This window comes from Haliotis rubra, unplaced genomic scaffold, assembly GCF_003918875.1.
Source record: "Haliotis rubra isolate DU_JTF1 unplaced genomic scaffold, ASM391887v1 Scf819, whole genome shotgun sequence".
NCBI lineage: Eukaryota > Metazoa > Mollusca > Gastropoda > Lepetellida > Haliotidae > Haliotis > Haliotis rubra.
Genome location: NW_025767545.1, coordinates 115,145 through 127,846, shown reverse-complemented (window position 1 = coordinate 127,846; position 12,702 = coordinate 115,145). Strand labels below are relative to the sequence as shown.

At 39.8% G+C, this 12,702-nt stretch overlaps 1 protein-coding gene across 1 annotated transcript; it reads left to right on the top strand.

The window, feature by feature from the left end:
- Window positions 1–3,067: 3,067 nt before the first annotated feature.
- LOC124261951 lies at window positions 3,068–12,424 on the top strand. Its single transcript, XM_046696315.1, has 11 exons — window positions 3,068–3,717; window positions 5,562–5,694; window positions 6,001–6,132; window positions 6,520–6,537; window positions 7,643–7,866; window positions 8,051–8,193; window positions 8,474–8,613; window positions 8,943–9,036; window positions 9,968–10,133; window positions 11,062–11,112; window positions 12,293–12,424. The coding sequence occupies exons 1-10, from the start codon at window positions 3,430–3,432 to the stop codon at window positions 11,074–11,076; spliced, it is 1,353 nt and encodes a 450-aa protein (XP_046552271.1). The 5' UTR covers window positions 3,068–3,429; the 3' UTR covers window positions 11,077–11,112; window positions 12,293–12,424.
- The last annotated feature ends 278 nt before the right edge of the window (window positions 12,425–12,702 follow it).

Below are 12,702 nucleotides of genomic sequence, written 5' to 3'. Positions count from 1 at the left end.
GAAACTACATTATGAACTAACTCTCTATTAAAGACTTACCACTGTGATCAAAATTGTATAAATTTAGGCAATAAGTATCACTGTTGGTGAAAAACATATTGTAATTTTTCATTATTTACAGTCCGCCGCCATATAGCTGGAATATTGCTGAGTGTGGCGTAAAACTAAACTCACTCACTCACTTGGTGAGGTTGGAGATGAGAAACAAGAAATACGGATGACCTTTGATCGGAAAGAGGTCACAGTAGCGATAAAGATATTTCTCAAGTTCAAGAGTGAAGATAAATTACCTATATTCTTGACAAGAAAACTACAGTGAGAGGGTAGGTGTGGGCGGTCGTGGTGCGCATAAATCTTGAAGTCCAAAGGTTAGGGGAAATGCTTCTCAGGGAATTTCAGCCTCACGAAACTCTCCTTGTGTCTGTATACATCTCTACCACGAAACTGTCCTTGTGTCTGTATACATCTGCCTCACGAAACTCTCCTATTTGTCTGTATACATCTCTACCACGAATCTCTCCTTGTGTCTGTATACATCTCTACCACGGATCTCTCCTTGTGTCTGTATACATCTGCCTCACGAAACTCTCCTTGTGTCTGTATACATCTCTACCACGAGACTCTCCTTGTGTCTGTATACATCTCTCTCACGAAACTCTCCTTGTGTGTGTATACATCTCTACCACCAATCTCTCCTTGTGTCTGTATACATCTCTACCACGGATCTCTCCTTGTGTCTGTATACATGTGCCTCACGAAACTCTCCTTGTGTCTGTATACATCTCCACGGATCTCTCCTTGTGTCTGTATACATCTGCCCCCTCACGAAACTCCTCCATCTCTACCACGTGTGTCTGTATACATCTCTACCACGAGACTCTCCCTTGTGTCTGTGTATACATCTCTACCACGAATCTCTCCTTGTGTCTTATACATCTCTACCACGAATCACTCCTTGTGTGTATACATCTCTACCACGACGAATCTCTCCCTTGTGTCTGTATACATCACCATGAATCTCTCTCCTTGTGTCTGTATACATCTCTACCACGAATCTCTCCTTGTGTCTGTCTACACGGATCTCTCCTTGTGTCTGTATACATCTCTACCACGAAACTCTCCTTGTGTCTGTATACATCTCTCCACGAAACTCTCCTTGTGTCTGTATACATCTCTACCACGAATCTCTCCTTGTGTCTGTATACATCTCTACCACGAATCTCTCCTTGTGTCTGTATACATCTCTACCACGAAACTCTCCTTGTGTCTGTATACATCTCTACCACGAAACTCTCCTATGTGTCTGTATACATCTCTACCACGAATCTCTCCTTGTGTCTGTATACATCTCTACCACGAATCTCTCCTTGTGTCTGTATACATCTCTACCACGGATCTCTCCTTGTGTCTGTATACATCTCTACCACGAATCTCTCCTTGTGTCTGTATACATCTCTACCACGAATCTCTCCTTGTGTCTGTATACATCTCTACCACGAATCTCTCCTTGTGTCTGTATACATCTCTACCACGAGACTCTCCTTGTGTCTGTATACATCTCTACCACGAGATCTCCTGTGTCTGTATACATCTCTACCACGAAACTCCTTGTGTCTGTATACATCTCTACCACGTCTCTCCTTGTCTGTATACATCTCTACCACGAATCTCTCCTTGTGTCTGTATACATCTCTACCACGAATCTCTCCTTGTGTCTGTATACATCTCTACCACGAATCTCTCCTTGTGTCTGTATACATCTGCCTCACGAAACTCTCCTTTGTGTCTGTATACATCTCTACCACGATACTCTCCTTGTGTCTGTATACATCTGCCTCACGAAACTCTCCTATGTGTCTGTATACATCTCTACCACGAGACTCTCCTTGTGTCTGTATACATCTCTACCACGAATCTCTCCTTGTGTCTGTATACATCTCTACCACGAATCTCTCCTTGTGTCTGTATACATCTCTACCACGAATCTCTCCTTGTGTCTGTATACATCTCTACCACGAATCTCTCCTTGTGTCTGTATGTGTCTACCACGAATCTCTCCTATGTGTCTGTATACATCTCTACCACGAATCTCTCCTTGTGTCTGTATACATCTCTACCACGAGACTCTCCTCCTTGTGTCTGTATACATCTCTACCACACGATCTCTCCTTGTGTCTGTATACATCTCTACCACGAAACTCTCCTTGTGTCTGTATACATCTCTACCACGAATCTCTCCTTGTGTCTGTATACATCTCTACCACGAAACTCTCCTCTGTGTCTGTATACATCTCTACCACGTATACATCTGCCTCACGAAACTCTCCTATGTGTCTGTATACATCTCTACCACGAATCTCTCCTTGTGTCTGTATACATCTCTACCACGAGACTCTCCTACGAGTCTCTCCTTGTGTCTGTATACATCTGCCTCACCAAACTCCCCTATGTGTATATACATCTCTTCCACAAAATTCTCCTTATGTGTGTATACATCTCCAATACGAATCTCACCATATTTGTACATACACCTCCCACACGAATCTATCCTTATTTCTATATACATCTTTGCCACGAATCTCTCCTTAATTGTATATACATCTCTACCACCAATCTCTCCTTGTGTCTGTATACATCTCGCCCTAGGATCTCTCCTTATTTGTATGGATAGATAGATAGATAGACAACAGATAGATAGATATTCTTTACTTCCTCCTAAGTTTGAAGATCACAGATGTATATTATACAGTCATATTAATGGTACGTAATACAACAAAAATGTACATGAAATAGTTTATACGGGGTAGTAAGGTAAAATACAACAATTACAAATATTTTTCCATTTAGATTTCAAAATTTGAGACACATTTTATAACATTTGCCCACACATCATAGTTTTAACTGGGCCTTTACATCTTCCGGTATTCCGCCAAGTAGAAATTTCAATCATTCATCATCATCATCATTGGTCCATAATTTTACAAACATATTAACATCAAGTAAGTCACAAATTTGTTCAAATAAGTCATTTCTTACAGCAATATTAATCTTACAAGACATAGGGACATGCTTCAAAATATCATGCGCCACAGTGCCACACTCACATTCCTTCGACTGAATGGGGACAGAACCCAATTTAATTAGAAAACCAATACTTTTGTAGTATCTTGGTCTGTCAAGCGCTAGTTGCCATCGTTGACTAACACCGTCCGATCTTATTGACTGATACCGTATCAATGATAGCCTTGACTGAATGGCATACTCTGCTGCTTTTCTATCATATTCTAAAACCTTTCTCCGCACCATTCTTGACTATTTCCTTTTGCATAAAAATTCAGAACATACTACATATTGTCTAATTTCTTCCTGGATATCATATTTAGCTACTAATTCCATCATATGAAATATAGGTGATTTCATGTCTGGTTTATGCTCTCTGCCAATCATAAGTTAATTGTCATATTGCAAGATTTCTTCTCTGTGTATGTACATCTCTACCACGAAGCTCTCTTTATTTGGATATACATCTCGCTCACGAATCTCTCACTGGGTGTACATAATCACTACCACGATTTTTGTCCTACGAATCTTTTTCTTATGCTTCACGTTTACGTCGTATGTATGGTTGTAGATCTTATCCAAGGTCACAGGAAGGCATGGATTGGTTTAAGTCAACGACGGATCAACAGTGGTTTTAAGTGGGATGACAGCGCTAAGGTGAGAATGAAAAAAACCGAAATTAATGCGAAATTAAGTTCCATACAGTTTGACAGAAATTGTAACACTTGGGACACGATCAACTCTGGAGACTCAATTCGTGTCCCCGGATTTATGGTCCGTTATGTAACTGTCTGATTTATTTCATTACTTACATCTCAAAGAAAGGTCACCATGTTACTGTGTCAGGCAGCAAAACATGCAGATTGTGTAAGTGGCGGAAGACACCGGTGGGCCAGGGAATGTATTTCGCGAATAAACTGTTCCTCTTAATATATGGGGGCGGTTTAATATCACAAAAAACATGTATTACCTCCAGTTATTTTGAATAAGATTATCAGGTGATTGCATGATGAAGCAGTTGGTGAGTCATCCCAAAGCATTAACGATTAGACTCTATCTATCACCTCACATCCAACCAGCTTTGTTTTACTATTTAATCCATCACATGCATTGGCTTAATGACAGTTGCTATTAATATTTGTTATTCTCCTACCTAGCACATTCCAGTTATGTTTCACTATTATCAATTACCTGGTGTTGTTAATGTTAATGTGCTGCTTGCCTTACTCTCCATATATGCGTCTCATCACCTGGCTCCTGCCACTTGCAGCTAGAAAATGGTGTAACAATCTGCATCGAAATGTCGATCTGTGCAATGAACACGAGCTCGTTTTCTATAAAGACGTATGCTTTGTTAAAGGTTATCGGCCTTAACAAGAAACGCCATGACATTCATTAATCCAGGTTTGTGAAGTTACTTCAAGGATTATTGACTATCTTAAGTTAGGAATTGGGAGTTTCTGTATTGAAAACCGCACGTAACAATTTTAATATAGTAATATAGTAATATTTATGATATCAATTCCGTAAATAATCATATGGAAACACACTAAACGCCAAAAGAAACCTTACCCTCCTGCCTTAGTGACGGGGGTACCTATCTTCAGCTGGCGTTGTGATGCGTGGACGTCCACTTCTTAGTCAGTGACCCCAGTCTGACTGAAGCCCTGAATAATTATAAGTCTTATAACCATGATGCGGTAGCATCCGATGGCGTTGGCAGCAGCATTGTACGTCGACCCCATCTGCACCATCCCAATGGCTCGTTCTCTCTCTTCAGCTGTTAAGCATGGCATATTTCTCGTATTTGTGTATCATATAATGTATTCTAGCTAGGCCCTCTTCATACCCCGTAGAATCATTCCACATGTGAAATGGATGCAAATACTGCTTGAATATTGCTGCGTTTTGGCGATTGATATTGCTATGTGGAAACAGAAAATGGAAAAAATGCTACTTTGCAAGCAAATTGTTAAAGATAATTTTAGATGTTCATAAGCACCTTTTCCCATTACCAAAGACACGTTTTACTTGTTTTCACTAATGCAAATCAGCAGAAATGTTTTAAGAGACTGGAATCATAGGGACGACTATTTTACAATTTTACACACTCTACAACGGTTGTTTCTTGTTTTAATAGTTGAAAAATGGTGATTTTAAAGGGTTTATCTTTGTCTCACAGCAAAGTTATATTTCAACCTTTCTTTTGGACATCAAAATCACTGTTGTTGGTTTATTTCGGCACAGACGAAATAGGACAATTTAACTCTTCCGAAAAGGATGCATTTCACCTAAATATGAATGAATTTGAGAATTGTTTTTCATGATTTGCATAAAGCTGTGTTGTTAAGCTTTTTTTGTAAACTAATACCTTCTAACATATCTTTGATAGTTTTTCAGTAATTCATAAAGGTAGGAGGGTAACGTTTCTTTTGGCGTGTAGTGTACATCTATAGATATTCTACACTACTTACAAACTAATTAATTCTCGTCTACTTTAGTTTCAGTATAATTTTGGTAACTTTCGGAGTCATGGTCGGCATTCTAAACAGTGCGCAGTGATACGCAGTGATGGCTATTGGGTTTCTTCCTATTGCTCTATTGACAACCCTTATGTATGTTCGAAAAAGCCAGGTAAGGACTTTACACCTTTAGAACCAGTAAATGGTTAACACCGTATATAATAATGTTTTTATCATGTATCACTTGCTTGACAACGACATTAGAACCTATGTCGAAACGTCGCCTCCACAGAATAAAAGAAGTTGTATATCCATAATAATTGTCATTATCCTTCATCAACTCAACTTCTAAAAATGCCCCTCAAACGGGTTAACCTTGATAACACATATGAATTATTACGTCATATATACCATCTGAATATTAAACATCCATGTTTTTTAACTAGTCACGTTAATACAGTTAACTATGATTTGTCAGACTGTGAACCTGGATGGAGTGGTGATGAATGTGACCGGCAGTGTCACTGTTACGCGGGGTTTGTCTGTAACGCCAGCGCCACCTGTCGGTATGGTTGTGAGCCGGGATGGTATGGTGAAATGTGTGACACACGTAAGTAAGATTACGGTTAATCACCTCATTGTGCGCGACACAAGGACATCCAGTCATATTCCTGTTTAAGCAGATACTATTTAACGGTGGTCATTGATTGCACAGTAAGGGATCGTAATTCTCACTGTTTTTTCAGTCAGTCAGTCACATAACTGCTTAAGTTGGTCTTGTAAAAGATGGCTGCGGTCATATCTATGTAACACTTATTTTGAAGTGTCAAATGTCGATATAGTTACAAGCAAAGCTAATATGCTCTAAAGATCCTTCCGGCATAATAAACAGATAAATAAAATATTATATTTATATTTGGAAACATTTAAACCGCCTTGAAATTTCACTTCAATTGCTGTTTTGTGGCATATACTGATGCATACATGTATTTTCCAGACCAAGAAAAAACTACAGGTAAGCGTTCCTTCCATCAGTCTCATACCTTTACAAACATATTTTGTTTCGATGTTATCTCTTTATGATTCCGTTACTGCTACTGACAACTACACAAAGCATAGAAATGGACGAGAGGCCTTTTTGGACCACTTTAAATGTTAAATGTTACAGTTTCAGGAAACATTGAAATATTGCTATAACATTATTATATATGCTCGTGTGTCTGAAATTTAGCCTTTTCGATGTTACTGTGTAAGCTTTCGACTTATGACATGAAGTACCCAGGTTTGGTTAAATGATTTTAAATATACCTTTTGCACGTCAAATGCAACGGTACACAACTATTCCTCAACTTAAAATAACTATTTTACCATAGCCGTGTACTGTTTTGTATCTAATTCTCTCAAGTCAAAACACATCATGAAAATCTCTAAAATCTATGTTTAACCTATGCTGTGCAATATAACGTTAATATGATTTCCAAATTCAGTTGCTGAACTGTTGAGTTCATTAAGACGAACACAGCTGGTAACCTTTAAATTTCCAATAGTTATGCTCACTTCGTACATACTGCAGATCCTCAGGGCCAAAGGTACACATATGCTAACTCTGAACATTGTACTTCAGGATATGGCGTCGTTCATATCTTTGCACACTGATAACACCGCATGATGACAACAGCAAAGAAGGCTAACGTCACTGTCTTTCCAAATAATAATGTGATGTGATACTGTCGAAACCCATGCACATATTCCTCGTGTAGGTAAACGCATGCACACATCTAACGTTTTGGGGAAGCATACCTGTGACGATCCGGGCTAGGATTGGTCTTGAGCAACCCATGCTTGTCGTAAGAGGCGACAAACGGGACTCAGTGGTCAGGCTTGCTGACTTGATTGACACAAGTCATCGTATCCCAAATGCATAGACGGATGATCATGCTGCTGATCACTGGATTGTCTGGCCCAGACTAGATATATTTACCGACCGCCGCCATATAGCTGAAATACTGCTGAGTGCGGCGTTAAACAACAAACAAACAAGTACCAATGTCAGGGTTATAGGAGATTCCAACCACCACCACCTGAGTGGTTCATTACACGTCTGTACCTTGTGATTGCAGTGTCATTCTACTGCATGAAGCAGAGAGAAGGAGCCTACTCGCTGATGCTTTCCTCAAGCCATCCAACTGACCAACTTGTTGGTATTGTGAACGCCGAGGGAGCAATCAATCCCAACTGCAGCATTGAGAGACCAGAAAGGATACTCAAGCCTTCCGAAATGCGTTTAAATGTTCAAATTAAAAACGTTTCTGGAGAATTGATACCAAACTGTCCTGCAGAAATAGTAAGAAAATAATGTATGTTGCAGAACCTCAAACATGACGTGCTTATGAACGTGTGTGTGTGTTGTTCCACAATGTGTGTACACTAAATTATAGATCATAGTCTTGTATATAAGAATACATAGTCCTTAAGGTAATTATACATATGTCTTAACTTTATGGTTGTTTGTGTTCGTATATCACTAGGTTGCTGATGGAGTCCTGAATTGGACGATAAGATTTCAGAAGGAAAAAGGTGTAGAATCATTTGAAGATGAGGAACATCAAGTTCAGTGTGATCTGTCTAAAGCCGATGCTGCATTTGATGCCAAGGGTGTCGCGGTGGAGAAGTAAGTTAAAGAAAACGACTTCTCGTGTGTGGCAAGTGGCATCAAACGAACAGTAATACAAAAATTTTATTTCATTTTTGGTTCTGAACAGACATGATTGCTTATGATGATGATAAATGCCCTTTCTACAACGGTAAAGTTGGAAGGAATGTGTCAGGGATTGAAGCTCTTCCCCACTGCATGAAGAGCTATACACAATGCATAAGGGTTTTGACAACTAACTTTATTTTCAAAGTGGTGTTATGTGTAGGAAACTTAATTTCTATTTTACTTTTTCAAGGATTCGAGAGAGACCCATAATGACTGCCACACAGACAAGAGTCAACGTAAGGGCATATCTAGCAAGTCCTGAAACTCTGGAACCGGTTGCAAACATCAGCCTAGGTGTTCCTGTCAGACTGGTGGTCACGCTTCCTGAAGGTATGTTAGGTTATATTTCCAAGCGTTTCTACTGCCGTGTTGCTTGCAGTAACTGTTCTGTAAATGTGACTAACGTTATCAAGCCTGCACTAAGCAGCTGTTGACAAGTTAGTTGTGACATGCATCTTAATATGCAGGGGCAGGGGACATGTCTCCAAGAGCAGCACAGGTTCGGAGTGGTAAATATGCCCTTTACTGTTCGTTTGTATTTCCCCACGATACGACGGGATGGCCATGCTTATCTATTGTTCAAGATACTGACTGATATTAGTTCAGTTGCTGTTCATCTCTTCATCCTTCATTTGAACTCGTATATCTTCATATGACAGGGGATGATGTTGTCAATCCGTTCTTCTACCCTCGGTTCTGTCAAGCTTCATCTCCAGATGGGAAGGTTTCTTTTCCACTGACCGGCTCATATGGGTCAGTATGAGGTCACCCTATAAATCTCCTCTTTCTCCTGTCATATAATGAAAATGCTGTTTCGGGGCATTCTTTATAAGAAAATGTAATTTGATTCCCAGGAAAGTACAGCTTGTGGTATGACCCAGCGAAACACTAATTTATATTCCTTAAAATGTGAACAAATATCTCAAACGTCCTCATTAACATCCACCATGAATGGCTCCATGATGATCCGGTTATATTTGGTTTTCAGCAACGCATGCTTGTCGAAAGAGCTTTAACACAGGATCTGATTGTCAGACATGCTGACTTGGTTGATGCATGCTATAGTATCCCGATTTAGCAGATCAATACTTAGATGTAAATCATCAAATGTTCTGGTCCAGACACAATAATTTACAGACTGACATCAGATAAGTGCGGATTGTGGCGTTAATCTTGACATAACCTTTGATGAAACATGCACGTCTTCTTTGAGTACCGAATGTCATTTAGAGAGTGGTCAACATGTCATATTTGGAATTACACTTTCTTAGCAAAGTGCAGATTCTAGTACGTGTATAAGACCATTCAGCAATCTTGCCCACTCAGCCACGGAGGCAAGAATCTGTACTTCACTGAGAAGTGTAATTCCAAATATAACATATGTTACATGGTCGTCCTCTTCTGTGAAACTACTGGACGGACGAAACTATTGACATCAAATCAAAAGCTTGACGGTCCCGCAACACGTCGATTTAGTTTGGTGGAAGAAAACGATCGTCACTTACCTCAAATTGGTTTCACAAAACGTGCTGAAATTCATGTTATCAGGAGTTCCAGTAATAATACACCTTTCCTGTTGCTGAAGTTGAAGCATCTTCAGACATGTTAAGAAGAACGTAAAGAACTGTTCAGTGATGCCATGTCCCCTATTCCAACATCACATTATCATAATTTTCTGTTTCAGCTGTCCTCCAAATAGAAACAAAATCGGTTTTGGAAGAATGACGAAGGTCTCTGGGGTGATCCAGTCGAATGTGTTTCCCCTGTTCCGACTCTGGGGCTACACTGAAGTGGTGTTCAGTTGCACTCTTGTAGTACCCAGATTCAATCGATTTGAATATTATACACCAGTTAGTATTTGTTCTTTTTTTTACAGTTGTAGTAAAGTGTTCTTTTACTTCACAGACAGCAATATTCCAGCTCAGTCACCGAAGCTGGTAAATACCTTTATGCAAACCGGTGGATGAGGACCGTGAAAACAGCCACCAAGCTACACACCCAGAAACGTTAACCTCTGTGTTTTGAAAGACATTTAAAAGTTGGATGAACACGTTTTATGGATAACAACGTCTTTTGCATTCTTTACACGGCGTTCCAGAGCTAATTCTTGCTCCTTCATCACTCAGCATTCACCTGATGAAGGAGCAAGAATTAGCTCTGAAACGTCGTGTAAAGTTGTTACCCATAAAACGTGTCATGTATTCACGTCAGCCTGGTGATGGGGGAATATGCTCTATGTGTAGCCTGTTAGTGTGACGCCAACTCAAAACACTTTGTTTCCGTTAACTGAATATATGGTAAATATCATTGTGGTAGTATGTATGTACCCTCATTACAGAGATAGTGTGAGTGGTACACATTAACACAACTGCCTAGACCACACACATTTGACATTGTCAAATGTCACCGTTAAAGGTACAATACATCCAAGACATTGTGTTCATTTTTAAACGGAGAGGGTAGTGACTGTGTGCGTGTGCGTGTGTTTGTGTGTGTGTGCGCGCGCGCGCGCGTGTGTGTGTGAGAGAGAGAGAGAGCTCATTTAGGTTGTTACATTAAGTTTCATTACGGTTCACCTGTCGATGGAGAACATCCCGCTTGGTATCATCTGCCTTTGCATGGCGTGCAAAGACATTGCAGCCTCAGGATCGTATCGGGCTGTTCTAGTGTGTTTGTGCGTGCGTGTGTCCATGTGTGCCTGTGTATATGTAGTATTTAGTAGATAGGGTAGTGTCATACCAGGTCACATATTATTTACATAGTTATTTTATTTCACAGAATTGTTCCTGGTAGCACATATGCATTGCGGATGAAAGGTCAACTGCAAAGGTGAGTGTAGCATGAGAACCTACAAACCAATTATTACACACTTGAGGTAGGTAATATGTAAGCTGATGCTGATAATATCACGCTGTTACGAGTGTGGAAGGGTTTCTGTCATTCTGACAGTCATATACTGATGGTAATAATCACAAAACCCCAAAACACAGGAGGGATGTTTTAAGCAATATAAAGAAAGGAAGCTTCCGTAATGAGTTCCAGCAAGTTTGGCAGGCAGGAAGTCTTATCACCAGGGAATGGTGTACAGCATGGCACACTATACATAAAACATCACCTACAGTCAGACAAATATGAAATGACCGCTGCTGTGGAACTGAGGACAATCAGTGTTCGACGGGGCAAAGGCTGGTGAAGTCGAGATTCATTGAATAGTACTTATCACCTTTCATCACAACATTGGTATGTCTAAGGTGTCACAGAAGTGCTACCCAGGCAGGATCGCCATAGGAAGGAACGAAGCTCTACGAACTCTAAAATTCGGATGAAAGGCAGATGAGAAGTTTTGGTATCAAGTTTGGAATGTGACTGAAATTTTGGTTCGTCAGTGGGATTGAGAGACTAAACTTGAACCAACGAAATAGAAACAATCAACATCTCCTACACCTCAGAGGTTCCCGACTCCTCTTCCAACTGAGCAGTGTAGGGTTCTAAGATTAACTACTCCGCAATGCTTCAGAGACAACGACCAATTTCGAACACACGCACGCACACACACACACACACACACACACACACACTTAAATCCAAACTATCAATTTCCGCAACTAAGTCTACACATACGGGGACACATTTTTCAGACAGTGATCACTTACTTTCATAAATATGCCACTCAAAGAAGTTACTTACTTGAGGATTGGTTTAGGAAACTCAGAAGTAAAGTGCTTGATCAGAAGTAAAGTGCTTGATAACACATTTGAATGGACCAAATGCTTTGACAAAAATGATCTTAACATGGGTTTTCACCATTTCGTTACCCCATCGTTTGTATAGGAACTGCCGAACGCTTTGAACGGCCCTTGTAATAAAGCTATACTATGTGTAAATCAATTATTGTTATGAATGTGAGATTGTAAAAATGTGTAAACCAATATGAGATATAAGATGGGGGTTAGAAATATGTACATTATTTTACGTTTTTGTATTCTGTCATCATTTGTATTTATTGCAGATGAAAACATCCCATCAAAGGCAGCGAGTTCCGATGTCACTGTCAAGATGACACAGCAGAAATAAAAACGCCGCAAATTTCCCTTCACATCTTCATGACAAATAATGTTCACTTGGAATAAACAAAAGTGCCTCTGTACATGGAACGGTTCCTGTTGTCTCTACTTCAAGTTACTCTATGATATAGCAATATGATAATCGTATATTCTGGTCGGCACAACCTACACTGGTTTCTAACTATATACTATATACACGTACATCCAATTGTGTACAAAACAAATTGAGTTGTATCGCAGCTGTAACATTTGTGTACCGTTGCTTATAGCAGCTCAACACTGCTACTAAAACGTACCTTAACGGACATGATGACATCTTTCGGTCTTTCTAATGCCATCTTTGCCATGCTTGAGG

What these genes read in the sequence shown, in the direction of transcription:
- LOC124261951 (XM_046696315.1), top strand. Translation starts at nt 3,430, where the DNA reads ATGCTCTCTGCCAATCATAAGTTAATTGTCATATTGCAAGATTTCTTC. An exon ending in TGTATGTTCGAAAAAGCCAG is followed by an intron (nt 5,695 to 6,000) that starts GTAAGGACTTTA and finishes ATGATTTGTCAG; the next exon opens with ACTGTGAACCTGGATGGAGT. An exon ending in CAAACTGTCCTGCAGAAATA is followed by an intron (nt 7,867 to 8,050) that starts GTAAGAAAATAA and finishes GTATATCACTAG; the next exon opens with GTTGCTGATGGAGTCCTGAA.